At 39.4% G+C, this 12,752-nt stretch overlaps 1 protein-coding gene across 2 annotated transcripts in view; it reads right to left on the reverse strand.

Moving 5' to 3' along the window:
* Positions 1–5,165: 5,165 nt before the first annotated feature.
* POU6F2 (POU class 6 homeobox 2) overlaps positions 5,166–12,752 on the reverse strand; it is a 313,847-nt gene continuing 306,260 nt past the window's right edge. For both annotated transcript variants that reach the window (XM_009462403.2, XM_087737877.1), the window contains exons 9-10: positions 9,208–9,376; positions 5,166–5,874 (exon numbers count right to left, since the gene is read on the reverse strand). In XM_009462403.2, the coding sequence (XP_009460678.2) occupies positions 5,370–5,874; positions 9,208–9,376 (674 nt within the window). In that variant the 3' untranslated portion in view covers positions 5,166–5,369. The remainder of the gene's footprint in view (positions 5,875–9,207; positions 9,377–12,752) is intronic.

The raw sequence follows: 12,752 nt of genomic DNA on the forward strand, positions 1-12,752 counted from the left end.
CTCCAGTCTGGAAAAATTCAGGATAAATAAATATCCCAGGTAGTCCCTGTATTTTCTATGCAAATAAATATTTTGGTTTCGTTTTTGATTATTTAACACGTGGTATTGGAAATGTAAAACACTGTGTAACAAAATCAAAGGAAAAAGGCGTTGCAAAAGTTTTGTTCCCAAGTCTCAAAACCAACGTTCTAATATTGTCAGAGCTTTTTTCCTAGGCTGTTTTTTCCACAACAACTTTATAATACAACTAATACATTTCTCAAAACGTGTTGATTTTTCAGAGTCATATATTTAGACAGAACTCAATATGACTCAATGCAAATGGCCTGAAAAATAGGCATTTCTGCTACCTAATACCATAATCACAGAAAGAAATGAGGAATGAACCTCATGAGCTCTGTAAAAATGCGAGAGAAATCATCTGAAAGGCTGACCCAAGCTCGCTACCACACTCCCCTTCCATCACTTACCGGGGCTTTGTTCTGGGAGCTGGGGAAGCACCGGGACATTCACCGTTTCTGGCCTTCATGTCCATCTGCGCTTTGCTTCACTTGGCCTGGGGGATAATACACACTCACCTGAGTGATTCCACGATATTCCTTAGGCAGATCCTCTACTCTGCATATCTGTAGAGAAAATAAGACATCACCAATGTACATGCCCACTCTGAGTACAGAAGCAGCGTTTAGTTTTGCAGATAAAGTGATGCTCCTCAGTGCAAACGGATTTTCTTTCTTCCTTTCTTTCGAGCATTTAACTATTTTTGTATTGAACTGATGTGAAATTACATGAGCTCTGATCATGTGAATAATGCATGAGATTTAAGACAAACACATGAAAGGAGCTTATTTTTCATGTCAAACAATTCTTTATTTTTTATGGTACAAATTAAAAGTGACAGATCTGAAGCTGTTAAGAAATACACAAAGTGCAGCTTTACTGACCGTACAGATATTGCTCTAGATTAAGTACAGTTTTTGTCAGTTTTTTTTATTTTTTTTTCATGTTAAGCAACCTGTGCAGATAAATCAGCTTTGGTTTCAAAGTCAGAGTAGTAAGGAGCTTTTAAATATCCAGTTTGGTTTCTTGGTCACAAGTCCACCACATCAACTCCTTTTGTAATTATTCGTATTTTTTAACAACACAATACAGTCCATTTTGTACTGCCATCTTTCCCGCTGCATGCTCCATGCATGGAAAAACAGATCTCTTTGCAGTGCTTCATAAGTGACCCTGGTGACCATTCTGTAGATTATAGCACATAGGACAAAAAAATAATAATAATAATAATTATAATAATAATAATAGTAATAATAATAATTAATAATATCACTTTTTAACAATAAATAAACAAATGTGCCCCACATAATCTCAAGTTGGAAACAAGCAAACCACATGACAAAAAGCTCATTACAAAATGTTTTCCAAACAGATTTTACAGTCAAACATTGACATGGAAATCAATTTCCTCTCTTATCTTCTTATTTGAATGTTGGTCAATAACTGGGTACAAGTAGAGTGCTGAGGTAAAACACTGATGAACAGTTTTATTTTTGTATTTCTTTTTTTTTTTTTTTTTAAATAGTAACAGTTTAGTATTGCGAGATTGTCAGCAACATTTAGCCATATCTATACAATGTGCATATACCTACATACATTGAGCTTTGGTCCAGCATTGAGAAGACGAGCAAAGGCATTTTACATATTTCTTTTTGGTTATAGCTTGAGTTCTTTGATACGCCTCTACTTGTTCCTTCCTAGCTCCTTTTTGCTTTCTTGTTCTCTCTTTTTTCTTTTTTTTTTTCTTTTTTTTTTTTTTTTTTCCCGGTAATAACGTAAAGAAACTGGAACCATTTGAATGCATTTGATTTCTTCAACCATCCAAAATAGCTTTTTAGTGAAAAACATAAAAAGACAAAATCAGAACAGTGAGTGAACCCTTGGTTCATTATTCAAATAATAATTTTATATATATATATTTTTTAAAAAATTCAATGATCCATAAATTGGAAAACCATTAAACCTTCACATATGACTGAAGAGACTTTTGTTTCATTTGCTGGTAGCAATCTATCTTTTAGTCACATGCAAAATTAAAAGGTATTCAAATGTAATCAATACAGGAAAATTGTTTACAAATGGAAACCAGAAATTTTGCCAGTAACAAAACAAAACAAAATATTTATGGCCCCCCCAAAGATGTATGACTCACACATCATTTATCTTCCTAAGAATCTGTTCAGGCACCATTTATGCCTCATAGCAAAAATTTGTTTATAAAAAAATTAATATAAGAAGCATTACAACACTTTATAAATAATTTACAAAACATAATACAAAATTAGAAAACTGTAAAAAAAATCACTGCACATGGATGGTTTTAAGACTGTGGGATGAACATCATTTTTTCTTCCAAGCTGGCGATTTATATTTATTTTACCTTTTCACTGTCCTAGTTATATCCTTCTGATATGTACTTTGGAACAGAAAAGAGCTTATATAACTGCTGCCAGCATATTTTTAAACATTTAGTATCTTTCATACACTGTTCAGTTAACTTTTCTTCTTGGGGGATTTTTCTTCACAAAATTTAGAGCAGTCCCTGGGCGAACTGGAAATTTAGTTTTTAGGCAAAGAATGGTCGATGGTTTTGTTCCCAGGCTGTTGATGATGGGGGTGGAGCGGAGAGGGGGGGGTGTACGGTCTCAAGGGTGGCTGAACAGGTAATCGTGTATGTGGCATTAATGACGGGACAATTAGCGGCGTACTGGAGCACGGGTAGGAATTCAGGAGTGTCCGCTTCCAAATAGGATCTGTTCTTCCCTGCTTTCCTGTTGGCTTCTGGGTGGTCTCCTGATCAGTATATAAACTGAATTGTGGCCACAAGTTTAGGGCTGTTTGGTGTAGATAACACGGATATATATCTGTGGATATAGGTACCTGTGGCTAGAGAGGGTAAAAGAAAACCCAGAAGGGCAGATGTTGCTGAGAGGCTCTCTTTACTTCACATATTCAGCTTGGGTAAAGCATCTTTTTTGTCCCTCACAATTTGCCTGTGGTTACTGAGGGTTTTTTTCCCACGGCAGATATTTATGTATCAACAGTCGGAAAAGAGTCAATAACAATTCTCACTCTCCTCCTCATAAAAGCAATACTGAAAATACCCTTAAATATACCCTGCTGAAGCTTAAAGCCTAAAATGCGTTTGCTGGACGTGAGCCCAGCTCGGAGTACTGGATCCTCAGTGCTCTCCAACGCTGACCTTTGAGAGTGCTCACATTTAGAGGCAGTTTCTGGCACAGATGATGGTCTCTGAAGCCTTAAAACTCCACCAGCCATGCAGCAAATACCCCATTCTACAAGGCAAATCCCATTAATAAAATAGTGAGGGCCAGATTCAAAGCCCAGTGAAATCAATGGAAGCCCCTTTCTTTCACTAAGTTTTGGATACAGCCTTGAGTTCTTGAAAGCTGTGTGAGAGGTGTTATTTGAAGACTCCAGCACTTTGGGAACTTCCTTCGACATCCCGGGTAGACCAGCAAAAATCCTGTACAACCATCCTGAGGTCACTGAACACAATCAGGAGTTTTACCAGCAGAATTTTACTCTACCACCTCTACAGTGAGCTGAACCAGATCCCCAGTGTTATCTTTTGTAAAGTCCTGACCAAGATGCAGCTTCTACCCTAATAGCGGGCTGAACCCCGAAGGCTGGAGCAGAATTCAGCAGAAGATGACAATCGCAGGTGACCTTCACAGGTCAGCCCATACCCCATCCCATTGAGAACCTGCAACGCCTTTCTCTCCCTCTGAGCCTTGGTATGCTTGTAGGTCCAATGACCACAGTATTTTAGAAGATGCTTGTCCAATCAAAAAGGAAGCCACAGAAATAAGGTGTCTTTAAAGGAAAATCAATTCACCTGAAACATATTGCAGGTGACCCACCTTACTATTCCCAAAGGATATTCAATGGGTTTCCCTATATCCTGATTACTTAGTCTAGCCAGCGGTCACAGGAAACACCTGCAGAAACACATCCTCCTACTGAAGAGGTCGACAGGCAAACATCAATATCGGGATGACATAAAAAATAGGCAGAAGGAACAAAGCACTACCATTGAAACAGTCCATAGTGACGCAATGACCAAAACATCCTCATCACTTCTCGGCCTGTCCGTTTGTTTTCATCAGAATCTCAAGAAATTTCTTTGGCTAGCAGACTTCGGAGAGAAATTGCTTCAAACAGAACCATAATATAGATGTGGTACTGAACCAAGCGTGCAGTTTATATTTATACTACAAAATGAGTTTTGGTAACCTCTCCAGGTTTATGGCCAAAGGACAGAGAAATCCCAAGCTACACAGTTGACAGTGAGCACAATGTTCAGCGTGGGCTGACAGTTCATCAGACAGAATCCTAATCCTTCTTTGTCCTCTATTGCATTTCAGCATATCAATATAAAAGTGTTCAGATTTCACTTTTCTTTTTAAAAATATTCAAACAGTACTGGGTAATGTGCGTTTGGGGAAGGGGTGGAGAATGAGCTGGAAGGAGGGAGGCAGCAAAAAGAATCAGAAAAAAAAAAAAAAGAAATGCAAACCAAGACATACACCCTTAGAAGAGAACTACCAAACCCCGCAAATCACAATAAAAATAAATTATTTTTGGCACCCAAACACTTGGAGATTGAAAACTGTTGACTAAAAGAAAAGGAAAGAAAAGAAAAGGAGGTGACCGCTCTGGGATGGCTTTAACACCTGTTTGTACACACCTGCAGGGGGTGCGAACAAGGATGAGAGAAATTAATCTTGTTGTTTTCCTCTTTGCAAAATACAAATGTAAAAATTCGTAACACAATTTTACACTCATAAAAGAGTAGACTAACAATCTAGTTTGCAATGCCATGTTTCTGACTTTGGTTAATAGTTTTCATAGTGAATCAGCACTTGATACCTGGATACTCCTCCAGGTGGCAGGCTTCTATTCTCTTTTAAACAGATAAAAGTTTTTTTTTCTTTTTTTGTTTTTTTTTGTTTTGTTTTGTTTTTCCTTAAAATGTGTTCACATTTTCATAATATACAGAAAAAAAGTAAGCAGTTATTTGGTTTACTTTAAGTCCATTTAAAAAAACTGGCTTTTTATTTTTTTTGGGAACTAATTCTACGGCACACACACACTAAGTGTTGTGTATTTTTTTTTTTTTTTTTAAATAGGAAAACCCACAGACATTTATAAACTGTTCTGTCCTTCTTGTAGTTTTCTCAGTCTTTTACTTACAAGGGTGATGAACAGGTATTTTCACAGAGTTCGAATGGTTACGTTTCTGTTGGTGCGGGTTTTTTTGTGTGTGGTTTTGTTTTGTTTTGTTTTTAGGAGTTTTCTTCCAGAGAGTCTGTTAAAGGCTCCATAGGAACTGCTGTCGCAGGCTCGTGTTGTTTCAAACGTTTAATTGTGTTCTTCAGTGCTTGCCTCTTATTGCAGAACCAAACTCTAACTACTTCCCGGTCATAGTTCAGTTTCTCTGCAATCTCTGTCATTTCTTGCCCAGAGGGGTGCGTGTTCTTCTCAAAGTGGGCATTCAAGATCTCAAGGGCTTGTGGCGTGAATGAGGTACGCCTCTTGCGCTTTTTGGATGGTTCGCTTCCGATAAACTCGGTAAGGTTCTGCATACCTGCTCGATGGCGGGCCTCAGCCTCAGCCATCCACCGCTCAAGCACCGGCTTTATCTTCTGGGCACTTTTAGGGGTGATGTCCAGCTTTTCAAACCTGGCAGGATACAAAAGGCCAGGGTTCAGTTTGGCTGTCAGACTGCTAGCTATAGTGTTCTCTTGGGCTTCCTGTGGTAGGAAAAAGTGGCTTCTCAGGATGGTGTGTCTGAGGGAAAATTGAGAAAGAAGAGTCTTACACTGATGCTCTGCCAGGGTGGGACTTCCTGCCTGCCTGACTAATTGACTGGCAGAGGTAATTTACAATGGATTACGACAACTGTCAGATAGGTATATCTATCTATCTATATATATATATATCACTAGATATTTAAGCTAACATAAAACGAGCACTACAACAAAATTCTAAGTACACTAAATAATACAGCTTATGAGTCGCGTTTTCATATTTCTGACGATCTTCAAAACCCTTAAGGCTATGTCTAATTACAGGAAATGACATCAAAGGCAATTGCTCTTTATCATCTCGTCTTTGTGATTAATCCTTTTGTTTCCCCTCCCATCCCATGTTGTCCAAACACCACAGCTTTAATAACACAAACCAATGGCAGTTACTAGCCTCTGAATATCAGGTTTCCTTTCCTTTCATTTTTCAGCAATTTTCACTGTTTGCAAGTTAATGCTATATCCCTTTTCTGGGTCGGAAAAAGATTCCCATAGCTACGGTGGTGTTCAGCTGAAACAGCTGGGCACTTTGCAATTATCTTGACTGCCCCCACAATGTGCAAAGACAGACTCATGTTTTCCAGATGAAACCCAGCATAATAGTCTACTAATATGCTGTGGCACCAAGCTGGGTTTATTGTGGGATTTCTGCAAACTGTACCAGAATGATATCATTTCCTGTAAATGAGGTCTTCTATATATCATTTTGCCATCAAAAGTCTTTTGCCAAACCAGATTTTACAAGTATTATAAAACATATGGAAAAGCAGCCACACAAAGCTTTAATCCTCTCAAAAACAAGCAGAAGAGCTGAGTTCACATTTCAAGTCTTACAATATAAGTACTTGTTTCTTTCATTTACTGAGTTCATCCTCTCTTGCTATGCATTAAAAGAGTCTTAACCCGACTCCTCTGATACCACCCGTTCGTATTTCCCCACTTCGTCCATGTCCACCCTGCACATTGCGGTATTTAACGTTGCAGAAAGGCAACAATTATTGCACGGTGCTGCTGCTCTCTCCAGCCCGCATGGTGCTGAAGCACTGCCGCCGCCACCACTAATCACGATGTGATCTCGCGATGAGACTGACCGAATCAATGCCTTTGTGCAAAGCAACTCGGTGACCGGAGTTGGCAATTTTTAGCATCTCTATTCAGCACGTGGCAGCTGCAGAAAATATTCTAGCAAGAAACTAAGCATTTCTCACAAACAAAGAATAAGACAAGTAATAATTTCAGATAATAACACTCCAAAGAATTTGTAACTGGTGCCTGGGATCCTAGTGTGATATTGACTGCAAGATGTCCTTCCTTGGTGTCCAGTGACATTTCAGGCTGAAGTGTATGTTTTAGAACGCATTGTCTCAAGTTAAGAAAATGCTGTTATTTGCACGCAGAACATATCAGCAAGGTCGTATAGTGCTGATATGACCTGCACAGGCCACCAGGAGACTCTCCTGTCTCGGAGTTGGTCGTTCAACTTGCTTACCTTACTGCCCCTTCCATTACCCTGGAGTTCATACTGAAACTCCTTTGTTACCATTAAAAGAAAAGTTAAACCTACTATTTCTGAGGAACAGCATACTGCCACTGAAGCAGCTTGTCTTGGTGCTTAACAAGAAATGCACAGTCATAGCAGGTTATTACACCCCAAAGCGATATCCATCTGGAGGGGGTCAAAGGAAATAAAAAACCTGATAACCTTACAACCAGCTTCTGCACCCAGTCCTCATGGTCTGAGCAATCTGCCCCTCTAAGGAGCCCTCTGTAAAAGGTCTCCACTTTCTGGGCTTTTGTTAGCCATGTCTGTGCTCCAACTTCATCTTTATTGGGGTTTTCACGATAATCGGTTAGTGGGGAACCCTTTCTCTTAGTAAAATTCAAACCATCCCCAGTGGTTTTCTCAGGTGTGAGGTAGATGGAGGAAATGAGAAGACAACAAACTAGACAAAAGCAAAGGAAACTGCAATTTATCATTTTAAATTATAGTATGTTCAACAGCAACTTAAGGCTACAACAAATTGGCAATTGCTAAAAACTCCACCCGTTTTAGGCATTCTTTACCAATTGACCACAGGGAAGAAAAAAAAAATAAAATTAATCCTTAGCAACAGGGAGCAATAGCATTCATATCATTGGCATTGCTTGTTAGTGTTGATACTGCAGTACATGTTGTTTGGTATAACGATATACAAGTCTTGAAACAAATTTCCCAGCAGTAGTATCCTTGTATAGACTGAATAAAGGTTATTTTCTACAGGGAGGTATCTTATAAGAAAAAACAGTAGGGGAGACCATAGAAGTGAGAGGATCCTATGGAGCTTTTTGTATTTAACAACAATCAATGGGTTTTATGGAAAATCATTGAGCAAAATGTGAGCTGCAAGCTCACTACCCCATACTGATGTTATTTATAACCTTAGTCTTAAACTGCAGGAAAAGTACACTTCCGTTCTGTGGGGAATACATTAAAAGTATAAAGAGCAGATAAAAAGACAGAGCATTTCATGGATCACCAAGAACAAAATCCACTTAAATGAGCTTAGAGTTGGTTTCTTGGCTTTCACTGATGGAGAAGGACTATAAGGATTGCCCAAGAGGAAAAAGCTGTTACCTAAGTGTGTTTGTTACCTCATGCATAAACATGGGATTACTGTAACACACATACATGCATATACGGTGTTTGCTTCTAACTACTTCAACTCTGTCAAGACTGTATTATCATTTCTTATGATTAGGGCAGATTTCTACTTCTGCTTTGCATATATGGCTTGTCTGTCTGGTTTTTTTAGTAAACATTTGGGTGATAAAAGATGAACAGCTGCTGGTTTGCAAGATAGCAGGAAGGATAATTTTTTCCCTTCTGTGTTGCCTAGGTAAATCATTATTAACATCCTATATGTGAAGTGCTAACCACAGTAATACAGGTTTTAACTTAGCAGGGATGCAACCATGAAATATTTGTTCAGTAACCCTATCTGTAGTAAATGGCACAGTATGAAGAGGGTCAGCTGGTGTTTATCCAGCATCAGCAGGGTCTCCAGCTTGTCTACTGAATTAAGTCTCAATGCCAGGAACATTGTTTCTCACTTGTTTAAAAAAGAAGGAGGGAAAAAAAAAAGACTAAAGTTACTTTAGTGGTAGACAATAAGAACATTTTATCTGCCAGATACCAACACTATTGGCTAATTCAAGTCCCAGATTAACAATACATTCTAAAGACATAAGACTCAAGCACAAGCATGTTCCTTGCAATAAGCCGAATAATTATTAAGAACAAAGAGAGGAGAGGAGAGTTTATGATGTAACTTGTTACCTGCAGATGGCAGACTGGCTATAGGCTGGGCCTTCGGTGGCGCTTAGGGCTTGGCCAACTTGAGTCTGTGTCAGGCCAAGGGACAGGCGCCGGATTTTAAAAGCTTTGGCAAATTCTCGGATTTCTTCCAGATTCACCCCATCCACCTCTCCAGTGGCTGTTTGAGGATCTGTTGAAATATTTTTTTAATCATATCAGTTCTTCGCATCACATATGAGTGGGCTAGGCTTACACCAGCTTTCATTGTCAAGATGTTCATGTTCATTTTTTGAAATACTTATCCCTTCTTCCCCAAACAGAAACAGGCTTGCCTTGTCAGGTGTGTTACAAAGCATGTTCAGATTGCTAAAATGCTAACTAGGCTGCAGTGTTTCCAGGAGCTGGTGAAAGACTTTCAAAGACGTACTTTGCTGCTGAACTCCTGAAAATGGCCAACTCGTCTGCGAGTGAGGCGGTGCCTGGGCTCCCGACTGCCGTTTGTGCCTTGCAAAATCTCCCCCTGGTCGACAAGTCACGTTCCCCATTCCCCCTTCTTATCACATACAGAAGGAAGGCTGGTGTCAATATACTTATTTGCAGTCTGTGGGGAGGGCTAAATAGATGCGTGAACTGCTTGGGTTTTTAATTTGAAATCAAGACTTTCTGCTTTATCTAAAACTAATGCCAAATAAGGAGATTCACAAACATTCCTTCCCTTCTGCACAATACCCAACCCAAACCACCAGCCAAACGTCCAAAATAACGCAGAAAATGAAGAAGCCCAAACAAAATGCTGCCTTTAAAAACTCCTTAATTTAAAAATAATCTTTTAAAATATGCCCTTCCGAGAAGCAGCTTTTCAAGCTTTTCATTCTGCCTCCCATCAGGTTGATAATTAAGGAGCAGCAACATCAGCCATTAGGTTTCAGATGGTAATGCTGCACAATTTTTTACTTTTACATTAGCCCCTCAGAAGATAATGCTTATGATGCTGTGAGAATAAATCTGTCCTTCCTCTCCATAGCAGTTTACTGACACAGAAGGCTTTGTCCCTGAAAGGGCACATAATAAAGCATGTCTGCCACAGGAAAGCTCCTTTGGTGCTGGATAACTCAGTCAATTTAGGACTTATCAAGGGAAATGACACAACAGCTGGAGAATGGAACTCCCCCCCCCCAGGATACTGATACCTGGCTAAATAAAAGCGTTTGCCAAGTTGGAGACAGCATGGGACTGGGATGGTGGAAGATTTCAAAGTGGTGTGCAATCCTGCGTGTAGGGAAGCCATTCTCCCAGCAAGACACCTCTATTGTTCTTCACCTCATTCCTCAGTCTTCTTAGGTGAAAAGTTTGCAGCACAATAACCCATCAATTTCTGTAAACGCAACCAGTTGTCCAAGGACGGTGCTAGACCACATTACTATTCTGAACCCTATATGAGAGTGGGTCCTGCTAGTACTGCTATAGCTAAGGGCTTGCCAGAATTACAGTAACAAAGCTTTTATTTTCAGGGGTTTATAAACCTGATGTAAAATTCCCTTATGATGGAAATGCCGTATAAAAAATCTTTTAGTTCAATAATAGACAGAGGGAAGAGGTTTTTCTGCTGTATAAGTTTAGCCTATATCAATTCGCAACTTGACTGTAAGAAGCACACATAGCAATAGTATTTTAAAAATACTCCCATATGCAACTGGGGGCTACATGAACTATGCATACAGGTAAACACGCACATAGGCTGAACCTAGTTTTGACAATGCTCCACAATCAGAATTGTCCCTCCTGTTGTCAGTGCTGTGCTGGAGCTCACCTGTGCACACATACATGCACTCATTCACTATAAATCTAGGGCATGTATTATTTGGTTTTAAGTAGTTGGCACTGTGACAGGGGCCACACACGTTTGTAAAGTAATTGCCTTTAGAGGTTTGAAATTTTCCTACTTACCCCATACACAGTCTATCTAGCATACCAGTTCTGATTTTCAGAGATACAGAATGGAGCTGGATGCTTATCTGCCCTTTAGGTCTCTGAAGAGCAACTGATAAATGTACAAAATATCATAAATGATAATGGCCTCAAAGATTTGCTTGAGTGAAGTGCACTAAGATGGTGACCTTCCTCACCTCTTTCCTTCCTTCACTTTAAGGCCTCTGACTAAGGCTATTAGGGATGTGACAAAGGACAATTCAGGTATTCCCAGAGAACTTTCAAAGTAGCAAACGCTATGGCAACTTGCACCTGTAAACCTCCCCAACTCCTGTTAGGAATAAAAAAAGAGGTAAGAAAGCTAAGGGGTTATTTGCTTGCACGTGATTATAGAGAAATTCTACCAAGTTCTGCTGGATCCTTCTGGTGTGGCACTGTTGCAACAGGGAATATCATGGAAAGTCCTTTCCTGCTTGGGGCTCTTGAATGAGTGAACAATTAGGCTGAGCTCTCCTTGAGATGAGAAAAACACCTGTGATGCACATCAGGAATATGGGAGTAGATTGTAATATATGGCTGACTATCTGTTGAGAAAGAAGCTTCATTCTTACATAGCATCTTTGGGAGTAGGAAAGTACTAACAGAGGTGGACCAAAACACTGAAGCCTTTGATCCCTGAATGGTAGGGAAAATAGCATTTGTATCAAATCAGAACCACTTCTACTTCAGGCGTGATTCAAAGGCCTTTGAAATCCATAGAAGCAGTCCCTTGAGTTCTATCAGCTCCATAAAACTCAAATAATAGTACTATGAAGACCACTCTATTGACATCTATAAGAGCACTGGTCTGTTTTACTCTATTGCCATTAAAATGCCATGAATACATAATCTTGGACTCTGTGCACTAATACATACACATACATTAATATATACAAATAGATAATGGACTTTGTTTTAATAAGTTCTGAGCTCTCAGAACAGTTAAGTGTATAGTGCACTTCACATTTTAGGAAGAGTAGCTTATTGAAGACTGTAAATAAACCAGTGCTTTTTAAATTAAGTGGATATCCTAGAGAAGGCAGCACAGTGCCAACAGGAAAATAAAGAATACCAATCTCATTGAGTGGTTGGGATCTACAGTAACAACATTAAAAGATTCCCAACATGCATTATGGCTTGATAAAACAATGGCTGTTGTGTCTATGAAACTACTGGGTGCTGGAGAAAGGTGAGAGTTGTCTGGGATCATCTTAGGGGATATGTGTCTATATCCCCTAACAAAAAGGAAGCCAGCTAAAATTCCCCTACATGTCCTGGTGGATGGTGAAGGTGGGTGTGCAGAGTGGAAGAAATAAAATCTATAGGCTCTTCTGCATTGAAAACCCCTTTTTTGACACTGAAGGGAATACTATTCCACTTTTGAATTCTTCTGAAAATCCTGCGTGAGTTTGTTGGTGAGTGCAAATTTGCTGTGATTTTAATAGTTAGGGGAAAGAGTTGCTAAAGACGTCAGTGCACCCTGAAGGAGAAAGCAAATTTCTGTTGTGCAGAGTTCTACCATGGGAGGGATTACAGGGGATGATTTCCCCAGTCAGACAGGAGGAGAAATAGCTGGCAGAGGAAGTCCAATGGAAAGT

The sequence above is a fragment of the Nipponia nippon genome, unplaced genomic scaffold (genome assembly GCF_047370975.1).
Source record: "Nipponia nippon isolate SJK-2023a ecotype South Korea unplaced genomic scaffold, ASM4737097v1 scaffold_1, whole genome shotgun sequence".
NCBI classification, from domain to species: Eukaryota; Metazoa; Chordata; class Aves; order Pelecaniformes; family Threskiornithidae; genus Nipponia; species Nipponia nippon.